The 13250-nt window shown below is 36.9% G+C and overlaps 1 protein-coding gene across 3 annotated transcripts in view; it reads left to right on the top strand.

Annotated features, from left to right (window-relative positions):
* UVRAG (UV radiation resistance associated) overlaps positions 1-13250 on the top strand; it is a 295641-nt gene that overhangs the window by 71428 nt on the left and 210963 nt on the right. For all 3 annotated transcript variants that reach the window (XM_026518125.4, XM_057317031.1, XM_057317030.1), the window contains one exon: positions 9320-9405. In XM_026518125.4, the coding sequence (XP_026373910.2) occupies positions 9320-9405 (86 nt within the window). The remainder of the gene's footprint in view (positions 1-9319; positions 9406-13250) is intronic.

The raw sequence follows: 13250 nt of genomic DNA, 5'->3' as shown, positions 1-13250 counted from the left end.
GGTGGGCTTATGGACTCTACTAGTCTCTTTGTATCCACTCTGTCTTATTTACCACTGCCTAATTCATCTTCCTAAGGCACATTTTCATTTTTTATTCCTTTGCTTAGAAGTTTTGTAGAGTGACTTCTCACTGTCTGCTAGATGTGCCGAAATCTCTGACCTGCTTTCCTTCTCTCCATCAGCCTGAATTCAGTCAGTGGTATGTACAGTACTTTTAGTTCTAGCTGCGCTTTTATCTTTTCTCTTTTAGTGTTTGAGCTCTTATAATTATCTCTAGTCCGTGTGGATTTTTAGAATAGGCTGCTAACTGGTGTCTGGACATTCTGCCTTCTCTGATGCATATTTGTCATTACCAGAGGAACTTTCCTTGAATGCATCTCTGATCAATATGCTATATTGTCAGAAAGCTTTCGTGAGTCCTTCTTGCCTGGAGATTGTCTCCACTTTTTAGCATGCCATTCAAGGCTTTCTCTACTCTGGCCCTCCCAACCTACTTATTCAACCCTGTTTTCCACTATTTTTCTCTCCAGGGTTCCAAGTAATTTCCACGTCATTGAAGCTGAACAAATTGGACCACTACTTAATTTTCTCGGAATGCAACTTGTGTTTTCCCACTGTCGTGCTTTGGCTAAAGGTGTTCAGACTGTGTGGGACTTTCCGTCACTGTCATTCAACTTTTCAGTACTTCTTAATCTGTCTCAATTACTGCCACCCTGTAGCCTTTCATGTTCCTGCTCCTACTAGATGGAATCTTTCTCACAGGAATCCCTGTAGCTATTTCTTTTTTAACCTTTCCTATGGCACCTTTGCAGTTTTTACTTCACTTGGAACCTTAACTGGGCTATCTATATCCTAGTGTACTGGGTTGTATGCTTTTATAAGGATGGTAGCAATTGCCTGACACCCTGTATGTATTAGGTATTCGATAAATACTGAAATAAATAAGTATGTGTATAATACTGTTTGCTTCATAATCAGTTATCCTGTCAACTGGATTATTTTAGTATAACTTACAATAAAGTTAAGGACAGTCTTGTGACTGTGGTAGCAGCTAAGAACTCTCAAAATGTACAGTAACATACTCTAAAGGTGATTCATCCGGTGACCCACTACAGGGGTAAGCAAACTGTAGTCTAGCACATGGTTTAGTACGGCCTAACAGCTAAGAATCGTTTTCACGTTTGTGAAGAATTTGAAGGAGAAAACAAAGACTGTGCCATAGAGATGACAATGTAGCTTGCAAAGCCTGAAAATTTTACTATCTGGCAATTGACAAGAAGTTTGTTGACCACTGATTTAGAAACACACCTGATCATCTGCCTGGAATTACTCCAGCTCACTGGGTATGTGAAATTAATCATCTGTTTCCTTGAACAGTTTAATAGGCGCTCACCCAGGCTGGTGCCTGTTCCCTTCCTTGAAAAAGCATTGTTAGCCCTGGCTTCAGAAGAATTTTGAGTGACTTGTAAATCTCCTTTGGGCTCTTTGGCACTTGGCAGTATCTCACACAGATAACCAGATACAAATGAGCCATTTCTTTCCATTATAATCCTTCATCAGAGGTCTGTCAGGATCACATATGTGGTGAAGTTAGGTGTCATTCAGAACAAGGCTCTTAGCATATTTTAAGAATGTTAATTGCTAAGTGGTGGCTGAGGCAGAAGGGTTTAATAATGTTCTTAAGTTGCCTTAAATGTACATGGACCCAGAATTTTAGAACTGGAAAGGTCTTAGAGATCAAGTGTAGCATGGTCATTAAGAAAATGAGCTGTGGAGCCAGACTGCATGGCTCTTCTACTTAATCCTCCTTGCGTCTCAGTTTCCTCACCTTTAAAGTGGGGATAATAATAGTCCCTGTTTCACAGGGTTCTGCGAAAAATATGTTAACCCTTAACATATGAACATTTAAATTGTTAATATTGACTTGGAAAAGAACACTGCCTGGCATACTGTAAATGCTCATAAATGTTGCTCAGTGTATTGCTGCCATTTTTTATTATTGCTTTTATTACTAGTAGTTTCATCTCATTTTATAGTTAAGGAAACCTAGGCCTAGAGGAGAGTTAAATTGTTTTCCTCACTTCCATGACAGGCAGAGTGGATTAAAACCCAGGATCTTGGCTTTCATTTTGAATTGTCCTTTTCTTGCTATAATGTATTGCTTTTATTTGTATGTTAGTGGGTACGGATGATTTTTTTAATAGAAAAAAATGTGTCCGTCCGCGTTCACTTAGCCTCATGTTTTTGAGGTGCATCCATGTGTAGCACGTGCTAATACTTCTTTCCTTTCTATGGCTAAGAAATACCCCATTGTCTGGATAGATTTCATTTTGTTTAACCATTCCTCCTTGGGTGGATATTTGAGTTGTTTCTACCTTTTGGCTATTGTGAATAGTGTTGGTATGAACATTTGTATGCAAGTATTTGTTCGAGGACCGGTTTTCATTTCTTTTAGGTGTATACCTCGGAGTGGACTGGCTGGGTCATATGGTAATGTTTGACTTTTTGAGGAATTGCCAGACTTTTTTTTTTTTTTTTAAACACTGACCAACATTTTACATTCCCAGTGGCATTATGAGAGGGTTCTAATTTCTCTACATCCTTGCCAATACTTACTTTCTGTTTTTTTTTTTTAATTAAAAAAAATTTGGGGGTGCCTGCCTGGCTTAGTCAGTAGAACATGTGACTCTTGATCTTGGGGTTGTGAGTTCAGTGCCCACTTTGGGCATAGAGATTGCTTAATTTTTTTAAAAAAAAATTTGCTTGTGTGTTTATTTGTTGCTTTGTTTATTTGTTTTTACTTATCTTAGTGGGTATGAATTAGTATCTGATTGTGGTTTTGATTCACCTTTTTCTAATAACTGATGATGTTGAACATCTTTTCATGCGCTTGTTGTCTATCTGTATATCTTTTCTTGGAGAAATGTCTCTAAGTCCTTTCCCTATTTTTTAAGTAGATTGTCATTTTATTGCTGAGTTGTTAGAGTTCTTTATATATCTTAGATGTGAGACCTTTATCAGATATATGATTAGCAAATATTTTCTCCCATGTTTTGAGTTGTTTTTTCACTTTCTTATGGTGTCCTTTGATGCCAAAGTTTTTAATTTTGATGAAATCAAATTTATTATTGCATTTGTTGCTCATGCTTTTGGTGTCATACCTACGAATCTCTTGGCAAGTCTGAGGTTATATAGGTGTACCCCCTGTGCTTTCTTCAAATAGGTTCATAGTTGTAGCTCTTACAGTTAGGCCTTTGACCTATTTTGAGGTAATTTTTGTAGATGGTGTTAGGGATGGGTCCATGTCATTCTTTTTGCATATGGCTATCCAGTTGTTCCAGCATCATTTGTTGACAAGACCATCATTTTTCCAGTGAGTAGTCTTGGTACCTTTGTCTAAAATCAGATGACCACAGGTATGTGAGTTTATTTATGGATTCTCAGTTCTATTCCATTGATCTGTATATCTACCTTTATGCCAGTACCATACTATTTTGATTACCACTGCTTTGTACTACGTCTTGAAACTGGGTAGTGTGAGTCTTCCAAATTGGTGTATCATATTGATTTTCATTTGAACCACCCTTACATACCTTAGATAAATCCCACTTGTTCCTGATATATAATCCTTTTTTTAAAAAAAAAGTACTTTTAAATTGTGGTGGGATATACATAATACATAATTTACCATCTTAACCGTTTTAAGTGTACAGTTTAGTGGCATTAAGTATGTTCACATTATTGTGCGGCCATCGCCACCATCCATCTCCAGTACTTTTTTCATTTTGTAAAACTGAAAAACTATCCATTAAGCAATAACTCCCCATCTCCCCCACCCCCAAGCCCCTGGCACTCACCCTTCTACTTTCTGTTTCTACAAATTTGACTACTCTAGGTATGTTATGTGAATGGAATCATATAGTATTTGTCCTTTTGTCACTGACTTATTTTACTTAAAACATAAGTCACCTCAACGGTCATCTGTATTATAGCATGTGTCAGAATTTCTTTCCTTTTTAAAGCTAAATGATATTTCATTGTATGAATATAGCATGTTTTGTTTATCTGTTCATCTGTTGGTAGACACTTGAGTTGCTTCTACCCCTAGACTATTGTGAATAATACTCCCTGAACATGGATGTACAAATATCTTTTTGAGTCTTTGCTTTCAGTTCTTTTGGGTATATACCCGGAAGTGAAATTGTTGGCCAAATGGTTTATGTTTTTTAATATGCAGCTGGATTAGCTTTGCTAGTATTTTGTTGAAGACTTTTGCATATATATATATATATATATTCATAAGGGATATTGATCTACAATTTTCCTGTGATATTATTGTCTGGCTTTGGTATCTGGGTAATACTTGACATCATAGAATGAGGTAAGAAGTATTTCCTCCTCTTTCATTTTTTTGAGAAGACTTTGAGAAGGATTGGTGCTATTTTTTCTTTAAATGATTGGTAGAATTCACCAGTCAAATCATGTGGTTCTGGGCTTTTCTTTCCTGGGAGTTTTATGATTACTGATTTCAGCTTCTTTAATTATGTTATGACTTAACTAAATTAACATTTATTAGGTGGAGCACAGGGTGCTGGTTGGTGAGCCATGGTTTGACAGAAGACCACAAGAGAAATTGAAATAGAAAATTTTTTTACTTACAGGTCCTAGAGGAATTACAGGGGCATGCATTAAGGGGCCCTGTAGGGAGATTAAGGCAGAGTGTAGAAAGAGGTAGGACCTGGAGTACAGTGCCTTTGTTAGGTCTGTGGGCGAGTGCTTTGGAGGTCCGGGGTAGAGCTGGATTTGTCAGTTCAAACCAAAAGAGTAGGGTTTTGGTAAGCTCCACCAGGATTTTTATCTAAGGGGCGCTTGAGGCATACAGGTCACTGGGAACGAGGAGAGACTATTGATCACAAGTCCTATCATTAATTCTTGTAAGCAAACTTACATTGCCTTGTCTCTGTGGCCTGCTATTTAGGACATGTGCTTCCCTGAGAGGTCTAGTCAGTTTAAGGTCCTTGCAGGCCCCTTGGCCAAACAAAATGGATGCTGAGGCAGCAATACCAGGGAGTAGTTTAGCTGATCAATGACTTGACTTACCTCAGCAACTTCTTGTAGGTCTGTTCAGATTTTCTATTTCTTCTTGAGTCATTTTGGGGAGTCTTTATGTTTCCAGGAATTTCCATTTTATCTAGATTATCTGATTTATTGGTATATAGTTGTTCATAACACCACAAGTGTTCAATAACACTTTTTATTGCTATAAGGTTGGTAATAATGTTACCATTTTCATTCCTGATTTTAGTGATTTGAGTCTTCTCTCTCTTTTCTTCCTAGTCAGTCTAAGCTTGAGGTTTGTCAATTTTGTTGATCTTCTCAAAGAACTAACTTTTGGTGTGTTGACTTTCTCTATTGTTTTTGTATTCTCTGTTTTCTGGATTTCAGCTCTCATTTTCTGGATAAATTAATATTTATCAAATCTTTCCTTATTTTGGGCTTAGTTTGTTCTTTTTCAGGTTCCTTAAGGTGGAAATTTAGGTTATTAATTTGAACTCTATTAACTTTTTTTAAAATGTAGATGTTTATAGCTGTAAATTTCCTTTAGTACTTTTTCACTATATCTCATATGTTTTGATATGTTGTACTTTCATTTTTATTCGCCTCAAAGTATTTAATAGTTTTCCTTATGATTTGTTCTTTGACCCACTGCTTGTTTAAGAGTGTGTTGTTTATTTTGCAGTTTGTGGATTTTCCAAATTTCCTTCTGTTACTGATTTCTAGTTTCATTCCATTATGGTCAGATAAGATACTTTGTATGATTTCAGCTTTTAATAATTTATTGAGACTTGTTTTGCAGCTGAACATATGGTCCAGCTTGGACCATATGCACTGAGAAGAATGTATATATGGTTGTGTTAGGTGGGACATTCTATATATGTCTACTAGGTCAAGTTGATTTACAGTATTATTCATGTCTTATATTTCCTTGTTTATCTTTTATATGGCTGTGCTTTCCATTGTTAGGTGCAATGTTGACATCTCCAGCTATTTCCCACTTTAGTTTTGTCAGTTTTTGATTCATAGATTTCAATATATGTCATTAGGTGATTCTATGTTTATAACCATTTATATCTCCTTGACCCCTTTTTCATTATACAGTGTCCTTCTTTGTCTCTTTTAACATTTTTTTGTCTTAAGTCTATTTGTCTGATATTAGTATAGGCACTCCAGCTCTCTTTTGGTTACTGCTTACATGGAATATCTTTCTGTCCTTCATTTTCAAGTCATTTGTGTTTTTGTTTCTAAAGCATGACTCTAGTAGACAGCATTAAAATGAAATCCGTTCAGCCAATCTCTGCCTTTTAATTGGAGTGTTTAATCTATTTACACTTAATTACAGAGACAGAAGGACTTCTGGTACTTGTTTATTTGTTCTTTATATCTTTTTTGTTTGTCTATTCCTCCATTAGTACCTTCCTTTGTACTGTATGTTTTCTCATGTAATATTTTTATTTCTTTGTCATTTCTCATACATACATTACAATGTATCTTTTAGTTATTTTCTTAGTGGTTGCCCTTGGGATTACAATCAGCATCTTAATTTATAATCATGTAGTTTAAATTAATACCAACTTAATTTTAATATCATACAAAAACTTTTCTTCTATATAGCTCTGTACCCCCACCTTTATGTTATTGTCATGTTACATCTTTATAATTGTGTGCCCATCAAGATAGATTTATGATTGTATCATGTATTTTTCTAATTGATTGCTTCTTAAATGCTAAACCAATATTGTATTCTTAGAATAAATTTGGTCAATAATAATGTGTTACTGTTTTATCTTTATAATGTATTACTTGTTCAATTTGCTAATATTTTGCTAAGGATTTCTTTATCTGTGTTCATGAGGGATATTGGTCCATAAGTGTGTGTGTATGTGTGTGTGTGATGTCTTTGTCAAGCTTAGCGTCAGTAATGTTGATCTTAATGAGTTGGAAATTGTTCTCTTTTCCTCTATTTTTGTGTGTGTATATGTGTATGTGTTAAATTGATGTTATTTCTTTTTTTTTTTTAAGATTTTATTTATTTATTTGACAGAGATAGAGACAGCCAGCGAGAGAGGGAACACAAGCAGGGGGAGCGGGAGAGGAAGAAGCAGGCTCATAGCAGAGGAGCCTGATGTGGGGCTCAATCCCACAACGCCGGGATCACGCCCTGAGCCAAAGGCAGACGCTTAACCGCTGTGCCACCCAGGCGCCCCTAAATTGATGTTATTTCTTAAATGTTTGATAGAATTCATCAGTGAAACCATCTGGACCTAGACTGTTTTGTGGGAAGCTTTTCAATTATTTATTCACTTAAAAAATAGATATAGGGTTATTCAGATGTTGTTTCATTTCAATTTTGACATGTTGATTTTTTCAAGGAGTGTGTCTGATGCATCTAAGTTGTCAAATACAACTTAGCATGAAGTTGTTCATATTCTCCTAATAACCTTCTAATATCTGTGACAATGTAATTTTTAAAAAATGCTTATATTAGCATTGTAGCAAACATTTATATAGTGCTTATTACATACTTTTCACTTTATAAATAAGAACTCTTTTAATTCCCACAGCAATTGGTGAGGTAGATAATGTTGTCATCTCCATGTTCTAGATGAAAAAACAAACCAAAGTTAAACTAAGAGAGTTAAGGTGCCTTGCTCAAGATCAGAGAGTTGTTGTATTAAGGGCTTAAATTATAATTCGGGTGGTCTGAGTCCAGAGTCCTTTTTTCTTGACTGCTGTTTACTTTGCATTTCTTAAATGACAGATACCTGTTCTGTTCTTCTTACGGAATTTTGCTGTTTTCTCTGGTGCTCCCACCACCTTTATTCCACTGGTAGAAATATTTGCTTCTGGTATTACTAATTAGAACTTGGAATCCCTTTCCCTATAAAAACATTACATATGATGGCTATACATACTTGAAATACTATTTTTTTTAAAGATTTATTTATTTATTAGAGGGAGGGAGCAAACGGGGGGGAAGGGCAGAGGGAAAGGGAGGGAGAGAATCTCAGGCAGACTCCCTGCTGAGTGAAGAGCCTGATGTGGTGCTCCATCCCATGACCCCGAGATCATGACCTGAGCCGAAATCAAGAGTTGGACGCTTAACTGACTGAGCTACCCAGGTGCCCCTTGAAATATTATTAATAATCATCTTCAGTTACATAATATGTTAAAAAGACTTCTGGGGTTTCCCTGGGAAGTTCACCACAATTTATTTATTTATTTATTTATTTATTTAAATGATTTTTTATTATATTATGTTAGTCACCATACAGTACATCCCCGGTTTCTGATGTAAGGCTCGATGATTCATTAATTGTGTATAACACCCAGTGCACCATGCAGTACATGCCCTCCTTACTATCCATCACCGGTCTATCCCATTCCCCCACCCCCCTCCCCTCTGAGGCCCTCAGTTTGTTTCTCATAGTCCATAGTCTCTCATGTTTCATTCCCCATTCTGATTACCCCCCCTTTCTTTATCCCTTTCTTCCCCTACCGATCTTCCTAGTTCTTATGTTCCATAGATGAGAGAAATCATATGATAGTTGTCTTTCTTTGCTTGACTTATTTCACTTAGCATTATCTCCTCCAGTGCCGTCCATGTTGTAGCAAATGTTGAGAACTCGTTCTTTCTGATAGCTGAGTAATATTCCATTGTATATATGGACCACAACTTCTTAATCCAGTCATCTGTTGAAGGGCATCTCGGCTCCTTCCACAATTTAGCTATTGTGGACATTGCTGCTATGAACATTGGGGTGCATATGGCCCTTCTCTTTACTACGTCTGTATCTTTGGGGTAAACACCCAGTAGTGCAATGGCTGGATCATAGGGTAGCTCAATTTTTAATTTTTTAAGGGACCTCCACACTGTTTTCCAGAGTGGCTGTACCAACTTGCATTCCCACCAACAATGTAGGAGGGATCCCCTTTCTCCACATCCTCTCCAACAATTGTTGTTTCTTGCCTTGTCTATTTTTGCCATTCTAACTGGCATAAGGTGGTATTTCAGTGTCACCACAATTTATAATGTGAAACATGGTTTCTCTGGGAAAATACTAGAAGATATTTATTTTAAACTCACTTACTTAAAAGGTTAAACTTTAGTTATATGGAAATTTTACTTTTTGGAATCCCTTAATGATTTGAATTTACTGACGTGTTTCTAAATCATAATTTTCAGAAGACAAACAAGATTAATTTTTACACATATTTATTTTGTTTTACTTTCATTAATTTGTTGGTTAATGTCTTCCAGGGTTATTCAAATGCTCAGAGGAACATTCTTCTTCAGGTGGATCAGAACTGTGTTCGCAATTCCTATGATGTCTTCTCTTTGCTGCGGTAAGAAACTTCTTAGACCTCCTGCGTTTTCTAAAGAATCTTCCTCATTTTGAGTTTGTGACATTTCTTTGTGAGGAAATGTATGGGAGCCTTAGAAGCTGTTATTCAGGCTTAACATTTTTTAGTGAGAGCTTCATAAATTTTGTAGCTACAGTGATTTAAGCTTATCTCTTTCACAAAGCCTTTGGAACACCATTTCCTTTCTCTGGACAGTGGGAGAGAATGATTGGAAGCCAGTGATCTTAAAACAGGGACATGAGCTGTTTCTGGTTTTTCTGTACTATAAAGAGCAGGAACCAGAGGTACAAAATTTAGACTTATCAAAATCTTAACAACTACCGCATTACTAGAAAAGCCCTCCAACAGCCCCAGACATGGCTTAGAGTTTTGACCTGCTGTTCATCTTAAAAGAATCATGTTTGGCAAGGCAAAGGTTTTTTGCATGAATCTCATGCTCAGAGGCTTAACTCACTGCCTTAACTCTATATTTTCATAATGTCTGGGCTTAATTTTGAAACATTTCTAAATTTGTTTTTAATTTTCAATGTGGTAGATCATCAAGGACACTTTCCCAGGAGGCAGGCAACCAAAATAAATGCAATTCAAAATGAGGGTAACAGTGACACTCAGCCTATGTTCACCCTACTCAGACAGATGGTTCATTGAAATTTGATTTTGGCAGTATTTTTCTAATGTTTACATAACACATCATAAATTTCAGACCATTAGACATACTCAATATATCTACTAGAGGAAGAGTCCAGAAGGATGGTTGGACTCTTGTCCAATTGGATGATTGTTTATTTTATAAACATTATGAAATGGGCCTTTTCTTTGCAAATCCTGAATCTTATTATATATGATGATAAAGTTTGGTCACATGGCCTGTGTAAATTGCTCTTAAGAGACAATGATTTAGGGGTGCCTGGGTGGCTCAGACATTAAGCGTCTGCCTTCAGCTCAGGGCGTGATCCCAGAGTCCTGGGATCGAGCCCCACATCAGGCTCCTCCACTGGGAGCCTGCTTCTTCCTCTCCCACTCCCCCTGCTTGTGTTCCCTCTCTCGCTGGCTGTCTCTCTCTCTGTGAAATAAATAAATAAAATCTTAAAAAAAAAAAGAGAGAGAGACAATGATTTCAACTAAAGTAACCACAGACATTTGATGACTTTTGATTCTTATCTGAGAGGTGCTTTCACTTTGACTTCTTAGGGATATATAAGAGAATGGACAGGACTCAGTAATTGGATGGTGGAGATAGAAAGTAGGAGGTGTCAAAATATATAACTTGTATTTTTGAGTCTGTTCAGTTTGGGACTACATTAAGTTTTAAGTATTGCAAAGAGGAATGTATAGAAATAGTTTGAAATATGAGTAAGCCACTAATATTTCTTGACCTACAAACTACAGAAATAGTTTGAAATGTGAGTAAGCCACTAATATTTCTTTCTTGACCTGTATTCCTCATGAAATGAGGGTATGGATTTTACTATTTTAAAGATACTGTCCAAGTGTGAGATGGTGTGATCTTATTGGAGAAATCAGTAGAATCAAAAGAAAAAGAAATATGAAGTCAGTGAAAAGAGGAGGATTGGGGAAAGATAGCGTCATAGAAACTAAGGGAATACGAGATTCAGGCACTGTTGAACGCTCTGTGATGAGACAGGAAAATAAGAACTGAAGGAATGCTGTAGGATCTTGGGAAAGCAATGTGGTACAATAGAGAATGCTTTGGTTAACTTGACCTGACTTCAGTTGTCCTTGGTTTATCTGAATTCATTTAACTTCTCAGATTCTTCTAAGAGATAGAGGCAGTAATATTATAAATTTGTGTAATTTACAAGCATTTCCATGTTTATTATTTTACACTCTTTGAAGTTGTTTGTGTTCAGACATCAGGGATCAGCCTTTGTCTTCAGTGTAGAAGCTGAGGCCAAGAGGCATTACAGGGTTTATCTGAGAGCACAGAACAAGTAAGAGAAGTACGAGCCAGACTGGAGGTTGGTGTGAAGTTTTCCTGCCAGCAAGTTTTGCAGATCCTTTTCAGAGTCTCACTCACCTTCCTAGATTGGTGATTATAAGGTGGTTATAAGGTGCATATAGCATAATGACAGAGAAGATTTTCTGAAAATCATAGAGCCCTCCATAAATTCAGAATCATTGGGGGGAATCTGGTAATTAGTGCTCAGTTATTTAACATTGATTCTTGCAGTGATATATCTCTTGGGGGTCTCATTTCTAGGGTGCTTTCCAGATTCCTCAGATGGGTCAGAAGTTTGATTTGCCTTATTAACAGTGGCCTTGTCATTAGCATCGTGTGAATCATTTATAGCTGGTAGCATAGATGTACTCTTTTGAACCAGATCAAATGTCCATTTATCAACCAAATTACCTGAGCCCAGAGAGTTACTCTGGAACTAGAAACTTGACATTGTAGTCATCAACATTAATGAGTAATGATAATTCTCTGATAATTCTCTGGTAATTCTCTTAGACGTTAGTAAGGAGTAACCACCATCTGTCTATTTGCTAAATCAAAAGCTCTGGGGCTCCTGGGTGGCTCAGTCGTTAAGCATCTGCCTTTGGCTCAGGGCGTGATCCCAGGGTCCTGGGATCGAGCCCCGCATCGGGCTGCCTGCTCCGCTGGGAGCCTGCTTCTTCCTCTCCCACTCCCCCTGCTTGTGTTCCCTCTCTCTCTGGCTGTCTCTCTCTCTGTCAAATAAATAAATAAAATCTTCAAAAAAAAAAAAAACAACCCACAAAAGCTCTTCTTTTCTCACAGTTCTTGACATGATTTATACTTGCTGGGAAACTTAACTTTTGTGCTGATCAATTTTGTTCAGTTTCCCTTCTTTAACTCAGGCAACATTGTACCTGAATGGGAGTGATTTTTAAAAATATACCTTCTCTTTCCTTGATGCTTTTTTGGTGTGTGAAATTGTTACTTCTTGATCTGTAATTTTTTTTTTAAAGATTTTATTTATTTGATAGAGAGAGATACAGCGAGAGAGGGCACACAAGCAGGGGGAGAGGGAGAGGAAGAAACAGGCTTCCCACTGAGCAGGGAGCCCGATGCAGGGCTCGATCCCAAGACCCTGGGATCATGACCTGAGCCGAAGGCAGACGCTCAATGACTGAGCCACCCAGGCGCCCCTGATCTGTAATTTTATGTGAAAACATAGAGTCTGAATTCTTTAATATCACTTAACTTCACAAAATTCTGTGCCATTTGAAATCAGGACTAGAACCCTGGTCTCTTGATTCTGTTTTATTGAGAGTATATTCTAGTTAATAACTTTCACTGTGGTGTTGTGCCACTAGGGTGCATATTTCCTTTCAGTTTGTATAATGTGAGTGTTACAGAAAAATAGGAAATCTTGACTAAATTTTGCAACACCTCCACCGAGCATTAGAACCCCTTCAGGTGGATGTGTTGTACCATTTTGTATGAAAACAGTGACTTGAGGTTTTATTCAGATTTTCTGCCAGTAGTTAAGAATGTTTCCAAAGTAATAGCAGCTCTTTCCAAATTTATATTCAGTGTGTGTGAATTTTACTTCTTGAACCCTTGGGAATCCCTGGATTAAGGGTTAGTTTTCATGTAAGCAGACATTTAATTAGGAGCCACTTGTTACATTTGACTCATTATCCTTAAATTAGGATGTTCACCACAAGGTGTCAATGTTGCTCTTCAACTGGCGCTTGAAATTTCATTTATTTTTATGGTTTTAAAGTGAGAAAAGTTGGGTTATAAATTACAAGTGAGCATTTATTTTTAGAAGTTAACTTTTTTTTTTCTCTTTTATTTCTTCTAGGTTAAGGAGTTTCTAGGCTTATTAGATAACTTT

Source organism: Ursus arctos, unplaced genomic scaffold (assembly GCF_023065955.2).
Source record: "Ursus arctos isolate Adak ecotype North America unplaced genomic scaffold, UrsArc2.0 scaffold_22, whole genome shotgun sequence".
NCBI classification, from domain to species: Eukaryota; Metazoa; Chordata; class Mammalia; order Carnivora; family Ursidae; genus Ursus; species Ursus arctos.
This window is presented reverse-complemented; position numbering and strand designations above follow the sequence as displayed.